The sequence below is a fragment of the Lacerta agilis genome, chromosome 13, assembly GCF_009819535.1.
Source record: "Lacerta agilis isolate rLacAgi1 chromosome 13, rLacAgi1.pri, whole genome shotgun sequence".
Classification (NCBI taxonomy): Eukaryota; Metazoa; Chordata; class Lepidosauria; order Squamata; family Lacertidae; genus Lacerta; species Lacerta agilis.
In genome coordinates, this window is record NC_046324.1 from 42,159,596 (window position 1) to 42,179,144 (window position 19,549).

The 19,549-nt window shown below is 41.4% G+C and overlaps 1 protein-coding gene across 1 annotated transcript in view; it reads right to left on the reverse strand.

The window, feature by feature from the left end:
- Nucleotides 1–917: 917 nt before the first annotated feature.
- Nucleotides 918–19,549, reverse strand: part of CYTH3 (cytohesin 3) — a 64,974-nt gene continuing 46,342 nt past the window's right edge. The window contains exons 6-13 of the mRNA XM_033166437.1: nucleotides 15,827–15,907; nucleotides 14,560–14,672; nucleotides 13,882–14,030; nucleotides 12,561–12,672; nucleotides 3,657–3,733; nucleotides 3,494–3,565; nucleotides 2,607–2,761; nucleotides 918–997 (exon numbers count right to left, since the gene is read on the reverse strand). Coding sequence (XP_033022328.1) covers nucleotides 925–997; nucleotides 2,607–2,761; nucleotides 3,494–3,565; nucleotides 3,657–3,733; nucleotides 12,561–12,672; nucleotides 13,882–14,030; nucleotides 14,560–14,672; nucleotides 15,827–15,907 — 832 coding nt within the window. The 3' untranslated portion in view covers nucleotides 918–924. The remainder of the gene's footprint in view (nucleotides 998–2,606; nucleotides 2,762–3,493; nucleotides 3,566–3,656; nucleotides 3,734–12,560; nucleotides 12,673–13,881; nucleotides 14,031–14,559; nucleotides 14,673–15,826; nucleotides 15,908–19,549) is intronic.

Consider the following 19,549-nt stretch of genomic DNA (forward strand, 5'->3'; position numbering starts at 1 on the left):
TACTCTCTCTTTTTTGGCTTGCTCCCATTTAAAAAACAAAACAAAAATCTTGCTCGATTTTCCTGTGTGGCAATAAATAAAGAGAACAATTAAAGCCGGTGTTTTTGAATAACTTTGGAGCCCTGCAAATCATTCATCCTTACACAAATGTAAGATGATGCTGAATGTTACCAGACGGAACGGAGACCTGGGAAAGGCTTTTCAGGCTAACACTTGGAGAGGCAATGCCGCACATCTCCAAAGCATCCAAAAACCAAAGATAAGCTACACGGATACTGCCAAAACTCATTTTGGTAACCTTTTCATCTTCGAGAACTTCATGTTTTCAGTGCACGGCCATCTGTTTATGAGAGGGAGGCCTCTTAACCATATAGCTGCCAGGCTTGTGGCGGTTGTTTCTTTTTCAGTGTAACCTTCCTATCTATCCATAAGCTGGAGGATGGGGATTCTAAATGAAAGCACCAGAGACTGGATGTGAGCTGAATCACGGCTCAAACTCCTCTGCATTGCGAAGGGAAGGGAAGCCTTGAACAAGGGAGAGAAACATACTTCTGCATACCCAGAAAGAAGAGTAATCTGCTAGCTGTGAATGTTAGATTCAGCAGCGGGTCACAATCCAGAACACAGGCTCCCCAAAACAGGAGAGGGACAGATTACATACCATCACCTCCTGGTTCAATGACACACATTGCCACACACAAAACGGCACATAAGGTTTCCAAATTTTCAGTTCACATAGATCCATGTGCTTGAAACTTCTTCCAGCATCTCATGGAATATTATAAATGAGCAAAGAGAAGGTAGATGCTGCAGGAAAGTGACTACATTTCCAATACAAGTCTTGTTTTCTTGGAACTTTACCTTGGCTTTATAATGTACTAGCAATTTGGCTAAGGCAGATCCACAAGCGTCCCCTGTTAGTGCTTATTTTTTATTAGCAATTCTTCTTTTTCTCGTTGCCAGCATATCATAAAAGGGATCCTTGCTGATACTTGCCCTAAGAGAACACGAGATGTGAATTAGTTTTTACAAATGCACATTTGCTAGCCACACTGACAAATTTCCAAAGAGATTCGTTTTAGATATCGTGGTTTGTGCTAACCATAGTTTAGAACCCAAATCATGTATACAGGCAAACTGTGGTTTAGATTAAAGCTACTTGTCTGCTTTCACGTTCTATCTGCTCACCATATCTCCAGAAACAGCTGTAACTAGGGTCTCTCAAATCAGGCCTCTCACCAAATCAAAGTGAGCACAAACCATTATCCACAAAACTATGTAAAGCAATGGTCTCTTATTCTGGTTTTCCAGTCAAACACAAGCCATTGCTGTTTCAGAGGCTAAGCTAAATCATATTTTATTTTATTTTTATTCTGCTTAATATAAAAAGACATCTCTAAGCTGAGGAATCCCATTTTGAGAACATTACAGTTCCTTGCAAAAGAGAAAAGAGGCTGAGAAAAATTAGTATGGGCTTTCAAGACTTGACTCACTGATTAACAAAAAGCAGTCCCACCTGACAAACACCCCACCACTTCCTTGTTAAAATGTGAGCTGCTGTTTTTAAAAGACAGACATATATTATATGCTCTTAACCTTTTTTTCTTTACTACCATCCCATCCTTCCCTACATTTTCCTGTTTATTTATTCCACTTGTGTTTGTTCTGTCTGTAGCAGGGTTGGCTAATTCAATAACTCAGTAAAACAACCAACAGCTTAAAAGACATAAGTAATTTTGAAATTAGTCTGAATCTGAACAAAGGGAGCTGCTTTAGACTGAGTCAGATCATTAGTCCATCTTGCTCAGTATTGTCTACACTGACTGGCAGCAGCAGTACAGGGTTTCAGGCAGGGGTCTCTCCCAACCCCATCTGAAGATACCAGGGGCTGATCCTGGGGCTTTTTGTGTGCAAGGCAGATGTTCTACTGCTGTACCATGGCCCTCCCCCAATTTGCCATTTTGTAATTTCGCTGCCCCCTTTTTATTTATTATGGAGGAGGAAAAAAGCTCATGTTCAATGGCTACAGACTTCCTACACATGTACAAGACCAAGAAGCCACACACACACACCCCATTGGGGCAGATTAATGAAACACAAGGAAACTGGAATTTGGGAGCTGGCAGTGTGTCATCCAGCCACTACAGGGAAACTTTAAGCCAGGCTAATCAATTCTTTAGATCAGTGGTTCCCAACTGGTGGTCTGTGGGACTAATCCAACCAGGGGGTCCACGGCACATACCAGTCAACTGTCTGAGACATCCCGTTTTGGAGGGCCGTGCTCTTGTGCAAGATTGTGGCACCCCAACTGAAGCTGGACACACATCTCACACAAGATCATGATACCAAAAAAACATGCCTTTTGGGGCCATCGTGCTTTCACACAGGTCATGTGACTTGCACAGCAGCACGGCCCGGTTTTGCTCTGGGACATCTTGGAGGGCACAGTGGCACTATTCATGTAACTACCCCCAAGATATCAACGTTTGCAATAGTAGGGGCTCCACAGCTTGGCTTTTGAAAAAGAGGCAGTTCGTAGTACTTAGCTAATTGGAAACCACTGCTTTAGGTGAAAGTTGCACTTCTGTATGAGAGAGAGAACTCACTTGATTGACTTGATCCATTCTTCTTTTTCTTCAGGGGTGGGGGCAGATATCCTGTAAACCACATGGTTGCCTTCTACCACTCTGCCATCTGCTTCCGTCTTACAAGCTTTAATGACTTGTCCTTTATGGCTGGGATTATACAACTCAAAGCAATTCTAGGGAAACAGAAACACATATGGGGTAGTCTCGCAGTAAGGTTAAAAGCTTACTGGGAAACGATGTATAATGAATATATAATGAACTGAAAAAGATGTAAGATCAGCCCCAGTCTTTGAAACTGAGCTTGAAAACAAACTGCAAAATGGGTGTTAAAAGCAGTGTCTGGAATTTTGGCACATCCCAAACATGGGGAAAGTAACACTAATTAAGAGTAAGCAAGAATCAGACTAGCCTAGGGATCTTTTTGTTGCTGTTGCTAATCTGGGGATATGGTTTCTTCACTTTACTGAGATACCAAATAAGGCTTTCCCCCAGCAAATATTCTATGCTTTATTTATATTAGACCAACCCTGGTTTTTTGTTATCTTTATGTCATTTCTCTTGTCCTACCCAGCCTGTTCTGGTCAACGGCTTCTTACGGCATATGTGCAATTCTCTCTCTCTAATTTAGTGTTTTTCCAAATCTTTAAACAGAAAGGGAGAGTTGCACAGAATTATAAATTTGCTATAAGGTTGGATTATAGTACAAAATAATGAGTTTCATTTAAGAGGACATCATATTAGAGAAGCATTCCACCAAGGACGCCTCCAGTACTATTCACTATTCAAACGAACAGGAGCTGATTAAGATCAGAGCTGTGCTCTTCTGCAGCTCATCTGGATTTTTCCTGTGTTTACAAAGCAGAGGTTCCTGACAGAATGGTATCTCATGAAGGAGAGGGCCTTACCGGTTTTCTCGGATCCTCAACTTCTCTTATGCTGAGATTTTCCAAAGGGATAATTCCTCTGGGTTCTTTGTCCTACAAGTCCAGGAAAGACAGTGCTCAGTAAACAGCCCCGAGCTTGTGCTTGGAAGAAGTGACATTATGTTTTGCAACCCAGCATACTCACTGTTGTGTATTCAAAATAATATAGGCAATTATCTGTCAGTATAAACCATCTCCTTTTCCATGTTTTCACTCTTCCGCCTGTAAAGACATAAAGCACCTTCAAGTTACACCAGATCATGCCAAGCTTCTGTGCGGCAGACAGACAGGAATTGGGTTAACTTGTTACTTCATTAAATGGTTAGGCTTGTCAAAAGACAGGCTTCGGTGAAAGCAAACATATGAGTCAAGGTTGAATGAATGTAAGGGGTTATTGGGAATATCCTTTTGATATTACAGGGTGATGCTGTTGGAATGCCATCTTCCCCACTGCATCTGAAATGGAAATTCTTGTCCCTTTCCCCCCTCCTCCCCCAATCAAAACCATTTCTTACCAAAGGGGGGGGGGAACAAGTACAGTGGTACCTCTGGTTACGAACTTTATTCGTTCCGGAGGTCCGTTCTTATCCCGAAACGGTTCTTAACATGAGGCGCCAGTAGTGAAAGCGCGCCTCCGGTGCGCCATTTCCGCTTTCATCCTGGGGCAAAGTTCACATCCGGGAGCAACTACTTCCGGGTTAGCGCAGCTCGTAACCCGATTCGTGTGCAACCAGAAGCGTTCGTATGCAGAGGTACCACTGTATACATTCTCTACATTTCTAATTTATTCTCAATGTAGAATCAGCAGAACAGAACCGATAACAGAATCATAGAACTGAAGAGCTGGAAGGGACCCCAGGGGCCATCTAGTTCAATCCCTTACAGTGGAGGAATCACAGCTCAAGTCTCCCTGACAGACAGTCATCCAACCTCTGTTTAAAAACCTCCAATGAAAGGAGAGTCCACCCACTTCCAAGGTAGTCCATTCCATGATCTAACAGCTCTTATGTCAAGATGTTCTTCCTAATATTTGGTCAGAATCTCCTTTCTTGTAATTTGAATCCATGGGTTCAGATCAATACTCTCTGGAGCAGCAGAAAAAAAGCTTGCTCCATCTTCCATGTGAATAGATTTGAAGATGGCTATCCTATCACCTCTCAGGGATATGATCTTCAAACAGAACAGTTTCCGCTTCAGCAAATGGTGCCAGCTCAGACATTCAGCCTAGCAGTGACATATGTCATTCTGTGAGTATACCTGATGGCCATGTGAATGATAATATATGTGCTCCAGGCACCTGTGCAAGGGTGGAGGGACGGGGAAGAGGAATTAGAGACAGTTTTTCTTATTCCTCTTTAAGAAACAGAGGAACTCTTCCCATTCAGATCAGCTTCTGATGAGATATGAAAGAGTAATTACTTTAAACTCCATATGAAGAAGCACTGTATGCCCAAACATTTGAAGTGGCCAAAAAAATTATTTATGTGTTCCTTTTCAGGATGTATAAGCTGCTTCACAAAATGCTCAAAGCAATACACCCAACAGACAACTTTTAAAAAAATCCCTCAAATTTTATTTAATTATCAAGTTTATATTTTTTCATCCAAAAGGAGCCCAGTATTTTTACTACAATATATTACAGCCTGATACAACAATAAAGCTACAACCCTACACATGCCTGTCTCTGAAGATGCCTCACTGAACACAATAGGACTTGCTTTTTCGCAGGTGTGCCAATTCCGAGGGGTTTTCGGCTGCCTCAATATTTGCTGGCAGGAAGCTGAGCCTCCTTGATGTTGAGGGGGCAGAGGAGGCCGAGTGCGGCACAGTTCAATGGTTGGCTCCTCCTGAGCATGAGAGAGAAAGCCACACTGCATTGTGTTCCCGGATCAGCCTCCTCCTGATGATGCGTGTTGTGCTTGTGTGACATCATACATGCAACACACGAATGAAATTGCAGGAGGAGGCTGAGCGGTCCAGTGCGCCACAGCTTCCTCTCTCATGCTCAGGAGGAGCCAACCATTGAACTCCTGATAATGCAACATTGTGCATAATGACATCGCAAGCACCGCCCCCCCCCCAATCTTGGGCACAAGATGGCACCTCTTCCTCTTTGCAAACATGCATACGATTCCACTGTTAGCCTCTTACAGCGAACAGGCTATACACCATTACCTGGTGGTAAGACTTAGTGACCAAAGTACTTTCATGTAGGATCAGGCTGCGCGCGCGCGCACACACACACACACACACCCCAATAAGCAAGGGCAGTTCTTGCTTAATATGCAAAAGTCATCTTGAATGGACATTGATCAGAGATCACCACCTTTTCCATTTTTCTTCATACACGCACATGTAACGTGCAATAATTTAGCCATGTCTTTGAAAAGGAACACAAGACATCCTCAAACCACAAAATATATCTTACTCAGCATGAAGTGGTGAACCACCAAGACCCCAACTTCCCTTTTCGGCATATGTTAAAAGTAGTGGAGCTCTTCTCCGGAAGCTCATTGTCACACTAAATCACAACACTGTCACAGCATCAAAACAAGTTTGCTCAGATAATCAAAGGAGCAGCTAAACTTGCTTTATCAGGCTAGTCCAGTTCACATACACAGCCACCAATTTTCTTCTTGTGCTTGACTATTTTAAAACAGGATGCACTACAAAACTGCCAACTATATATCTGTTTGATGGATACAGTCTCTATGCTCTCATTGAAGGCAGAGGAATCCTGCTTGTACAAAATCTGAATCAAAGCATGCCAATAGTTGTCTATATTACAGTACTGCTGGTTTTATTTCGAATCACTACCTTACAACTTAGCCAGTGTGTCTGTGATATTTAAACTGTGAACATTTTAATATTTTGAGGGTTGTATGTGGGTAATACAAATGTATAAAATTTGGGTTGTCTAAAATGTGAAAAGTGGGCACTGTAGACAGTAAGTCAATATGCACTTTTATTCTTAGTGGCAAGCTATCAGACCCCATGAAAGCACCTTGCTTGGACTGACAACAGTTTTGCACTCAAATATCAAAGAACAAAATGAATCTTTGCAGAGTTTCTTTTCCTCACCACAAGTAGTCACTGTAGAGAGAAGGTGGCAGTATCTGATAAGATTTCTTATTCATCTTGTGTGGCCCCACTTTCCAAAAGCACAAGTTGCTCACTGGATGGTGCCATGAAAGGAAGAGAGACTGGTCCATTTTTGGATTCACAAGTTACTTACACAAGTTACTTAATCTGAAGGAAGTAAATTATTTTTCCTTTTAAAAGGGGGACATGTAATGGCCAGGGAAAATTGGCATTTTACCTTTTATGTTGTAGTTTGACTCAGAGTTAACTTCTATTGATGTTGCTTTCATTACGTTCATAGGCCTACTGTTAAAACTTTTGTTTCATGAGGGACGGGTGACTAGGTACAAATAAACTAACCTAATCAGTTACAGTAAATCGATAGAATTAGGAGTAAATTCACAAGATTATATGCTTCTAATTAGAGATTAGTTCACTGATAATAGGGCTGCAAACTCAAATCTGTTTTATCACTAACCAATTATCACAGAAACACCACTCAGCACACAAACATGGAGAGGAAGGCTGGGGAGACTCCCTCTCTCTCTCTCTCTCTCTCTCTCTCTCACACACACACACACACACACCCATTCACATTTTAGCAACCCTATTTTATGGTCAACAGGTGATACAAATATAAGGAGATGTAAAACCTCAGAAATGTGTTATAACAAGGTCCAGAATACTGGTACTTTTGTGTTCTAAATATCAACAAACCTCAGACAAGAAATCATATGCAGATATGGATTTGGATGCGCTCACTCTGAAGGTTTCGTATCTCTGCAGTTAAGAGATTTTAGGAGTTGCATCACCACCTGTGCCTCATCCATTTACCCGTCATTTAATCCCATTAGCCTTCACTCTCAGCACAGCTGATCTTATTACTGAACACCGTGAACATCAGGCTCACGTTAAACAGTATAGTTCACCCAAGGATTAATCATTTTAAGTGACTCATGCATGCTACTCAATCCATGGCACAGCTATAAAAGCATTTCCAGCTCTTCCTCAGTCAACAAGGCTTTGTCTCTCTGAGCTTGTTGTTGGCACAATACATTGCAAAAATAAACAAACAATATCTTGAACTGCAGAACAATTACAGGAATATGCTGGATATCTTGTAGCTTTCTCAAACTGCTCTGCAATGTAAACTCTTAAAGTTAGAGGTCATATTTTGTCCAATATGACTTTAAAAGCAAAAGCAATGATAATAATAATGTTATTATTTATACCCCCCCCAAATCTGGCTTGGTTTCCCCAGCCACTCTGGGCGGCTTATAGCACATAAAGGGATTACAGGGCTCACAGACGTAGCCCAGTGCTGCTCTTACATTCCATCCATGTGTATTTCTAGTTTCTTACCACATACAAGCCTATGTTTCATAGTCCTAACATGTCAAAACAACAACATTTTCCCGTAGGGTGTGGTCAAGGAGCAGAAACAGAGGAAGGCTAAGATGCAGAACTTGATGAAGTCAAGTTGGTGGTGCGCTGCATGTTGACTCAACGTAAGAACCTCTACAAGTTAAACCACATCTTGATCCTTACATCTTAACTCAGTAAGTTTGATCAAATTCCTCTTCAAAATTAATGGCAAAGACTACTAACTTGAACTTGGGCCAAGAGGTGGTGGCATGCAGATAACAAACAGGAAAAAGCCAACATTTGCAAATGTTTATCTCGGTTTGGAATCAGAGAACAGTCGAGTCAATGGATTCCAGGGCTGAATCAGCCAATATACAAAAACCAAAATGCTGGAGAAGAACTTGGCATTCTTGGGGTTCACCAGGACATGAAAAAATTAGCGTTTCCTTACTGTGCTCTTGTTATCTGGCAGAAGACACTCAAGTTGTGAACCCAGTCTACTCCATTTGATTCATTGCCCGACACCTTAGCCAGTCTGTTTCAATGTTCATAATACTCTACTTAGATAAATCGCTCTATTTCTCTCTCTAATGTCTCTACACAGAGAATCCAGACTTCTTTTTCAGAAGAAGGAAACCTGAGCATTACCCACTCTACAGCCATTAATAAAAAACAACAGGGGAGGAGATGAAGCAGGTAAAATACAAAATGAAGCCAAATTTTGTGTGTTCATGTACAGAACAGAACAGACCTAAGCAGTTAAACTGGAGACCAAGAGAAGTCCTGCATTTCAGGGACTATTCTGGTATAAGGTGTTGCTCTCCCTTCCTATCATCCTCACTCTGACAGCTGAAAAGAAGGAGCATCTCCCAAAGCAATCTGTCTTCCCTCCACAAACAGAGCAAGCATGTTATAAAATTAATGGATAATTCTAGAGGCAAACATTTAAAGCAAACCAAGTGACAGGTCATCTGGAAATCATATGTAGTAGTAGTATCCCATTCATAGCACAAGGTCAGTTAATAATGGAAAGGGAAACAAGAGTCAACAGGAAGCATAAAACATCACACACACAAACACACACACCTTGCAGATTAGAGAAGTCACATTATAAGGAAATCAATAAAAGCAGCTAAGTGAAACTTTAGAGCACAGGAGGAAAATGAACAATGTCCTTCATTCATAGGTGTTAAATTAAAAAGAAAGGTATCTTGTATCAAGGAGACCTAAAAGCTTCACCAAGAGTTATGATGAAAAAAGATGGTAAATGAGGTAGGATTTAACAGCTACCATGTCTGTGTAAAAGCATATCCTGCACAGAGGACCCTTCCACAAAATGCTGGTAAAAAAAGCTTGCTGGTAAAAAGGACGCCCATTTGGACAAGTACAGTAGTTGACTCATTCCCTTACAAGAAAGATAAAAGGCTTTGGGAATCATTACTGACACATCACAACCATCGTCAACCTAGTGCCCTCCATCAGGTCCAGGCAAGCCAAGTCCAAAACATCTGGAAGGCACCAGTTTGTGCGGAAATTGGCACAAAAGAAGGCAGATGATGCCCCACCCTTCCACATTCTAATTCCCACTGCAAAATAGTTCATCTTCAATAAAAGCCTCAGAGAGGACAAAAATAAACCCAAGAAACTAACATATTTACCTCTTGAGCACAAGAGGAAAAAATTAAAGCCAGACCTCAGCTAAGTACAACAAATGCTTTAGTACTAGACAGTTTAGCTGAGCTATTGCCAGCAGACAGTGTTATTGGAAGAAAAAACAATTCTGGTACAGAAGAACTGCATCCCGGGATCTGTCGCCTGTGAGATCTTTCTCCAGCTGGAATGTCTACTAGAAAGGGCAGAAGTAGGGATTTTATTACAGCCACCGCCCCCTCTTTGGCCCACAATTAATCCTTATGCAATGCCTGCAAACTAACCCAAAATAAACTAGAGTCTGATGCTGCTAGAAAAATCTTTGGCTAGCTGTTCCCAGTCTGCAGTCTCCTTCCAAACACACACACACACACACACACACACACACTTTCCAATACTATCACTGTCATGCTTTATCTATCTAAAGAAAGATAAGAAGAAGAAGAAGAAGAAGAAGTAGGATTAAACAATTATAAAGCGATTATATGTTAAACTTCTTAAATTTAGCATGGTGTATTCTTTGACCAGGGCCTATAACAGCTGGGGGCTGGGGGCCCCAAAAGTGGATGGGCACTCCCATTCAAATGGTGTGTGTGCACTGCATCTTGTGATCAATTATGCAGGGCAGGGCTTACCCGCCCCCTCCCAATATTTTATTCAAGTTGGCCCCCCTGATTACAAGGAAACTTTACACCAGGAGAATACAAACACCAGACTTCTGGCCAGTCTTTATGGAAAAAAGTGTCAAGGGGGTCTCAATGCACCTTATTTTCAACAACAACCTAAAGCTGCCTCTGAACCTGTTTGGGATTAGGCGTTTATATCAGCATTTTAAAACAAACAAGGCAGAAGCAAGGTCTAAATTCACTGGTGACCAAACAAGGCCTGATCTTTGGCGAGACTGTCTCATTAAGACCAAGTTTGTAACTAAGCTACCTCACATTTCAAAAGAGCCTGAATGGACTCCGCACACTTTGGCCCTCAAACACCAACCAGTTGCCAAAAGTTTCAGGTTCCTACTGACTCAGGAGGTCTCCAGCTTTGTTCAAATAAACTCTTTAACATACACATAAAAATGTGCACGGAACAAATAGGCTCCCGGACCTACTATACAGTTCAGATGGAAATACTTATTCAAAAAAAGAAAAGGGGGGCTAACATCTTAACATACTCAAAACAAAATAAAAACAAAATATTTCCAGTAGCACCTTAGAGACGAACTAAGTTTGTTCTAAGAGACTTAGTTGGTCTCTAAGGTGCTACTGGAAAGAATTTTTTTATTTTTTATTTTGTTTTGACTATGGCAGACCAACATGGCTACCTACCTGTAACTGGATCTTAGCATACTGTTTCCTTATAAGAACAATTCCATTTCTGAAGCACATGAAGGTTGTGTGTAATACTGTCTAAAGAATCCTTCCTCTCATTGATTTATTTCCTGCGAAATTATTCTAGAGCTTCTCTTCAGAACCGACACTGCTTTTCCCATTCATGTAGACATCTCTGTGTCTGAACAAGCAGCCGCAAACGTTTCCACTTACTAATCCGAAATCTCTAATTTAGCGTCTTGTGGTAAGTCCATGACACTTAATGTTTTCGTACGATTATTTTTAGGGTTACAGTAGCTTTCTGTAACTGTCCAAGCCTGTCACAGTGGCATCAAGAGTAGAGGGGAAAGTTACAATAAACTTTGTCAGGAAGAGGAGGAGGAGGAGGAGGAGGAGGAGGAGGAGGAGGAGGAGGAGTTTGGATTTGATATCCCGCTTTATCACTACCCGAAGGAATCTCAAAGTGGCTAACATTCTCCTTTCCCTTCCTCCTCCACAACAAACACTCTGTGAGGTGAGTGGGGCTGAGAGACTTCACAGAAGTGTGACTAGCCCAAGGTCACCCAGCAGCTGCATGTGGAGGAGTAGAGACACAAACCCGGTTCCCCAGATTACGAGTCTACTGCTCCTAACCACTACACCACACAAACAGATAGGGTATGTTTGTTTATACATACATTAATAAAGTGGGGGCACTTAGCTCACCAATCCCATATGGATCAAGCTGCACAGAACTGGTACTGAATATCGAGGTCGTCAACTGCTAAGTGTTGAGCATTTCAAACATGAGCAAGCAGCTAACATTTGTCCTCTTGTGCATGAGCAGAATCCCATTGGCTTCGCCAGACTAAAGTTAGTGGTATTAAATGACAAGCATGGTAATCCCACAAATGCTGTAATAATGGAAACTGAGCAACGAGGAAGACAAGGAGGAAGGCGGGGAGGGTAAAATCAAAGAGAGAATGAGCAACAGAACAAGAGAGAGGGGATAGAAAGCCATCAGTTACGTACCTCCTAATGCAGAATAAGCAGAGACAGCCAGTCACAGAACAGAAAGGTGATAGGTCATAGGCCATAAGGAAAACAAGAAGGCACATTTAAACCACTCATTAAAAAATCATACCCAAAAATCAAACCAACAGAAATAAACAAGTACCGGGGTTTTGGGGGGGGGGGGGACTAAAGACATACAGGAATAACCTTTGGAAGAGAGAGGTGTGTTCTTTTGTGTGCGCGCACAGAAAACCTAATTGTGAATCAACACAACAGCATTATTGGAAAAGGTTTAAAGTTTTTTTTAAAACAACAACAACAACAACAACCCTGTAATCTATCAGATTCTGCTACCTCTACAAAAGAAAGAGCCGGGACTTGGTTTCGGCTGAGGTTTTCAAGACCAAGAATCTGGAAATCAAACTTCACTCAAAATTGTGAAGTAGGAGGATAATAAAGTAGTAATAAGACAAAGGAATTATGTAAAGTGGTTGGCAATATTTGAGCAGAAACTAATACTGATTCCATTGCATTAAATTTTCAACGTAATAGTGGGGCGGGGGGGGGAATAACAAAAGCAGCACATGCTAATACACAAAATAAAGTATCAGGGAAATTATCCACTTACTGACCTAATTTCAGCAGCCAACCTTCTCGGTCTGGGTTAAAAAACGTATGAGTTAAATCATTCCCATCATCTTCTGGGATTTTAAAGGGCTCATTTTTAATGCTTTCGTATAAATTCTGGAAGAAAACAGGAGAGGAAAAGTTTAACACCACTGCCAGGGCTGCAAGGTACAACCAGCAGGTTCTGTCAAAGCACCTCAAAGAGAAACTAAAATCAATTATTTTCGGAGAAACTATTTGCACGGTCATATTTGCAAATAATTTTGCACTTTTCATGGGCAAGGTAATCATGTATTGTGCTAGTTATGTTACTTGTTCAACAGTCGGTGAGAAAAAAGGCAAAAATGGAAGCACTGAAAATTAAATAATCTGCCAACATGTTCAACCATTCAAAACACACCAGGAAACACCTGAATCAGGTAAAATGGGTTTGCATGAATCTCTCACTTTGAGAACCATCCACTTCACAGAAAGCAAAAAGTCAAATGAGGTTTTTCCTTGGAAAATACCGGTAGTAGTTCTACTTTGGAAATCTGCAGGAAGAAGCATCTACCTGCAAGATACACACTTGCTATATATATATATATTTAAAAATCATAAACATCTTTCCATATTCAGCAGGACATAGAGGTACTATGATAGTTGAATGTGAGGAAAGAAACAGAGGCCAGCTTGGTCAACACATAACAACCATGATAGGTGAATGTACAGTTAACCATTAGTGTTGGAAGCACTTGTTCGTTTTCAAAGATGGATCTCCTAACCAGGGAAGGTTCCGTGGTAGAGCATGTCTTGAATGCAAAATGGCCCCAGATTCAATCCCTGGCATTTCCAGTTTAGGATTGCCAGAAACTCTGGAGAGCCACTTGCACACAGCACAGGCAGTTCTGAGCTAGATGGACCAGAGGTCTGACTTAGCTTCTTATGTACCAACGTCAGTTATGTAGATGTGTGGAGGACCATCACAGTATATGGCCCCTTGCTCACACAAGAGAGTTAGCTCAAAATGCTGCATAAAGTATAGACACAACTGAACAAAAGCAAGTGTAAAGTAGCGGCTGGAGTGGTGGACCTAGAGACTGGGGAAACCACAGTTCAATTACCAGCACAGTCCCTAAAGACCGATTGCTGTCCTTGGGGGCAAGTCAGCTATTCTCAACCTAGCATTACTGAGAGAATTCTTTCTCCAGAGCTCCAATGTTACATTATAATAAATCCTACTGTGTTGGTTCCCAAAGAGATCAGTGCCAGAATTGATGCACTTGTTTATTGGCCCCACATCAAAAGCAGAAATTCAGCCCACTTGCCATTGTAAAAGCAGCTTACCCGCAGCAGTTCCTCGGGGAGGTCCCCGCCTTCGTTAATACCTCGATTCATAGATATAAACCGCTCCACTGTTGGTTTGTCTCTTACATTGTGGTTGTGTAGACTAGTGTTTAACATAATGATTGCAAAGGATAGCACATAGCATGTATCTGAAATGCAACATCAAAGTAGAATGATTACCGTACTCTTCGTAAAACCAGCCCATGGCTAGTTATTAATAAGAAAGCAAGGGCATGAGAAGCCCCTTCTCTTTTCCCAAAACCCCAATGGTGATAAGTCACACTTTGCAATCTGAGCTTTGAACCCACCCAAAGTTCTTATACATGCCAGAAAAGAGGTAGCTAAAGTGAATGTATTAAGATTTATTGCTTTTAGAAAAGAGCATGCCTGAACCACTCACAAATTAGTCTCAATTTCCCGTAACTTAATTACCGTTAAGCAACATTCCAAAGCAGGCTAGACTACAAGAGATGAACAGTTCACCTCTCCCACTTGGGTCTCCTGAGAGGAACCATGGGTCTCAGTGGAGACACTGAGCTACAGGAATGAGCTTGGACTTTTGTGCTCTCTCCAGTCAAGATTTTTACAGGTTTCTAGCTTACTTCTTGTCATCCAATTTTTACCCAATATCACTGACACAATAAACACAATCAGGATAGGAAAACCATCACCACTAACCTGTAGACTGAAAGACTCCAGGGTTACAAAGGCAATAACGTGAAGCAAAAGCTTCCATCATACGATCTATTTTTTGAGCCTCTCCCGGAAGCCTGAAACTCCACAGGAACTGCCTGCAAAGATATACATTAACTTGCATGTCAGATATCACCCACTACAGTACAGGAATCTCTTGCTACAACACTATCAAACACTATGTCTCTGTAGATCAGTGCTGATTTAAAGTATTTTTCCAAACATAAAATTGGTAGCCTAGCAGCTTACGTTAATCAGATGCCCCAGTAATGTGTCACAATGAGCCACAGCTAATGGTTTGCCACGACTGTGCCCAAGAGGGCTCTCCACTTGTGCATTGTGGGAGAAAACCATGCTTCCTGGCTTAATATTTACACCCAACCCAGGATCATGGTATGTGTTCCTCCCTTCCCTCTTGTTCGGTGTGGCCACATGGACAATTTTGGGACCTTTCACTTCTGTTTTAGACTAATCATATCTTGTCATGACTCATAACATCTGAATCAAACGAACCACAGTTAGTACTAACTAGGACTTACTAAACAATATCATACCATGCTTTTATGAAACTGGCTTGCATTAGTAAACTACAGTTAAGATTAACCATGGGTTAGGATTTGGCAACAACACAAAAGTACAGTTAATTGGAAAAAGAAGCTTGCAATTTCATCACTACACAACCATTCCTGTAATGCTATGGGTTAACATTAAGTCCAAAAGCAACTAGAGTAATCACTCATCTCCACCCGGGTGAGTTCTGACAGAGTTCATTAACACTATTGCCAGCAATGCTGCTCTGCTTATAACACCCCTTTGACCCTTCAAAATACATTATTGAAATGCACCATGAAACAAATTATTTGATGGTAACATTGAATTATTTAGGCAACAAAAACTATATCCTTCATTTAACATCATGCCAAAATTGCAAGAGGAGTTATTTACTGTTTTGGGTAAGAGTAAACAATCCCCAATTTTTAGAAAATGACTTTGTGTTATCAGTGGTGAAGGTTCAAACCATAATAGGTCAAGGTAGTCTCTAACACTATTTGCTGTGACTTATCAACACAGCCTGGAATTCTTATTTTCTTTAGCTATGTGATTCGTAACCTTACATTTTTGACACACACACAGTTACCAAATTGAGGCACGGGGGCGGGGAGCAGATTCCATTATTTTTGTGGCCTCTGGTTAAAAATTGCAAATATATTTAGGAAAAAGTTGTAAGAGAGGTTTTTTTCAGTGTGCTCACCTCAAGGCTTGTACAAGATTGAGATCAGCAAACTCATGGAGTTCAACAAAAGCCTGAAGTACTTTAATATTAAAGTCATCCCTGTGAAAGAAAACACACGGAGTGAAATGGCAGAAGCAATTCATTTTAATATTCAGACTTCTTTTCCCCCCAGCCTGGCTATCCACAAGGTTTGGCCGCTCACATGACCAAGGGGAATCTGGCCTTCATCAATAACAGGTGTCCCAATGGTCCTTTGTCCCTTCTCTTGCTTAGCCTCTGTTACCTAGCTAGCGTTGGTGTGCATAGATACATACATGTGTGACTTCATCTGGGGCTTCCCAGCACTCAGGTTCCAGGACCTTATCTCTTATGGCACCAGCACTCAAGTGTCCACTGCAGGACTAAACTCTGGTGCTGCCTTGTAGGTTGCGGCACCCACCTGTCCCAGATCCTATAAAGCCCCAGCCTCAGAGCCTGCTCCTGAAGCCTACAGCACTCATCTCCTGTACATTGATGCTCCATGCTGACCCAAGACACTTTGCTGCCTAAAGTGGAGCAGCAAATCCTCCCCTCCACAACCAAGTTGCATGGTTTTCAACGCCAGTTCAGTTATTTTTGCACCTGTGGCAGAAAATCTCACAAGTGCCTCTTGCTATCCCCTGGCAATAAAAACACAATAATAATAATAATAATAAATTAAATAACCAATGTTTTGTTGTCCCCAAAATCAGCTGCCTTAAATGGTAGGGATGGTTGTCTATGCTCCTTCTCCCTTTGATCCCTTCACTGCTACCCGACCTCTGCCTGTTTCAGACCACACCCACTTCTAGCCCATGAGGGTTGACTGACACCCAACTCCTGGTCTCAGGACCCCATTGCCTAGAACTTGAATCTTGACTGAGGCCCAACGCTATTGCCATATCCAGTTCCCCAACCACAGTGAAATACTGGATGCACACCAAGCTGACCCAGTTGGTGTGTCATACACCAACGTTGTTCCTCAGATGTTCCTGCACAATAACCACATGTACACAAGAAGTGGAAGCAGGGATCCAGAATATGATGATACTTAAAGCAGGGCTAAAGTTGTGGAGTAACCACTCACTCAACAAGGACATCCATGCTTAGCATAGGCCAGACAACATCCAATTCGAGGTAGTCCAACACAATGCCCTCCTTAACAAATAACCATGTTGTTAGATGCCCTGAGAGAAGGATTTTTTGCTGGAAAATGCAGGATACGTATTTAACAATGGCAATAAATGCATCAAGTATCCAGCCAGCGCAGAACTCAACTTCTTCTGGCTTGCTTTCAAACAGGGTGCAAATAAGTTCAATTTGCAAGTAGTCACCTGCTGGACCCAAGAACCCTCTGTATCTGAACTGGCAGTCAAGTTGAACCGAATATGAGCCATGTTTGTTCTCAGTCGCCTGTAGTGGGAGTAAAAAGCTATACAAGCAACGTGTTTGTACATGCAGTTTCCCATCTCAAAGGCAATGGAACAAACATGCAATTCCCAGAATTACAGGCTTCCCAGAATTCCCAGAAGTTAGGAAGAAAGAATGAGCTTGGGCTTCAGTTTGCCATTACATTTTCAAACTTAGCATTACAGTCATGAGGACTAGAAACCTTTCCCCCTTTAAGTAAAACTTGGAAATGTCAGAACTCTAATAAAATCCAGTGCCATTATGAACTATTAAAGCTCTGCAGCAGAAGAGCATCGGTCAATTTAATATTTTAATAAGCAACTTAAATTTTATTCTCCTATATTTACACTGTACAAAATGTAAACTCATATAAGGGCATGAATTCTGAACTATGCATATTTTATTCTTTTTTAAAAAAGAGAAAAATGGTAATACTATACAAGTAAGGTAGTTATTCTTTGACTTGGCACCATTCTGAATTTCAATACCATTAGACGCATATGCCCTGTAACCCTTAGGGTGTGTTTGAATCACATCATTAAATGAAAATGTTGCAGATCAGCTTCTAACTCAACAACAGGTAGGCGGGTTTCTAAAGCAAACAGGTGCCTGAATCGCCTCCTTAAGTGTACATAACAAACCTTTTCAAGTATTTTAATTAATATGTTGAAAACTCCACTCATTAAATAGGATGTGTGCAAGTTGTTGCTGTTATAAATACAATAGAAGCTCTTGCCAAGGGGAAATTAGTAGATCAACGCATCAAAAGGAATGCTTTTATCCTCAATGGGAATGGTATAAAGAAAGTAATTAATGCTATTTAGAAAATACACTCAAGAAGAATCCTTCGGAAAAATACCTCTAGGTTTCCCTCTTGGTTATACAGTACACAACTTCAACCTTATCTGGACATGGTAAAGCCATTTCTAGTCTGCATTTTTTTAGCAGGGTGGAAGCTGGTAGAGGAGGGGTAGAAAATTATGTCCCTTGTCCACTGCAATCCTATGCTGGGTTCAAAAGAGGGGATTTCCCTCTTCTGGCAGACTACTTGCTTTCTATGTTGGACGCAGAGGGAGGTTGAACTGCTCTATCCTGGTCTCCCTGCCCTTGCCAATGACAGTCCACTGACTCACTTCCACAGGGCCAGCTTGCTTCAGGCAAAACAGAAAATGCTGCTCCCACCCTGACACCTCCTCCCCTCCATTGCTGCTGCCTCCACAGTGGCAGGTAGTGGCAAAGGAGGCGGCTGGGCATGGAGGAGGAGGTAAGAGGTGGCAGAGGAGGCTGGATCTGCCACCTGAGACAACCACCTCACCTTGCTAATGGGTGGACCAGCTAGTGCCTGCATGCAATGCTTTGCCATCTATGTTTGTTATCCTTTTTTATAAGCTCTTATTAAAGCTTTTTTCATGATGGAGTAAGATAAAAGAAACTATTCTAAAACAAAAAACAGAGAAAGAGAAAAGAAAACACAGAGTCCTCTCTCAAAGGTAGCCATTAAGCCCTGTCTCACACAAAGTGGTGGGCCCTCCCAGCTCTTGCCTGAGACCTTTCCTTTTTTCTCCCAGTCTTTCACCCTGGGAAGTCTTTTTCCCCTGCCTTCTCACTCAGGGTCCTTCCATCCACCCACCCATGTGTGTGTAATCCTTGGACCCCAATAATGGCCCAGAGCAGAGGACACCAAAGGAAAACAAAATAAAAAGAGAGAGAAGAAAGAAGATAAAAAGAAGGAACTTATAGAAGAAAAGACAAAGAGAAAAGAGAAGAGAGAAGAATAAAAAGGACTTCCGATTTTCCATCTGTCAGTTACATAAAAAATTATTCAAAACTATTTGTTATCCTGCATGCAAATCTGGTTTATTATAAGAAGCAAGTGGTAAATCCAGAAGGTTTAAGGCTAGTTCAGAGTAAAAAGAAACACAGTATTTTCAGCTGAGTGCAAGAACTTTGCCTCTGCACACTACTACTACTACTACTACTAGACACTCACAAGATTTCAGACTTTCTTTTTGTTGTTTAATGATTTTTTAAAAAAAGAAAGTAGTGGTGGTACCACTAGGGTAACCCATATTAGGTCCTGGTATCACCCTTTTGTGGGTCCTGACCCACCAATAAAGAACAGTGCTCTGAAAATGAAATTTAGATGTGGGTAGCTTAGCCATGGGCTTTTTGGGTGGCTTTTGACAAGAAACACTCCCTAAGGCTCAGTTCATGTATAAAACAGAAATAGTAACAACACAGCTGTCATCCATCTGTAAAACAGAAATAAATAATGACCACATGATTTTGGGGGGGATAAATGAAAGAAAGAAA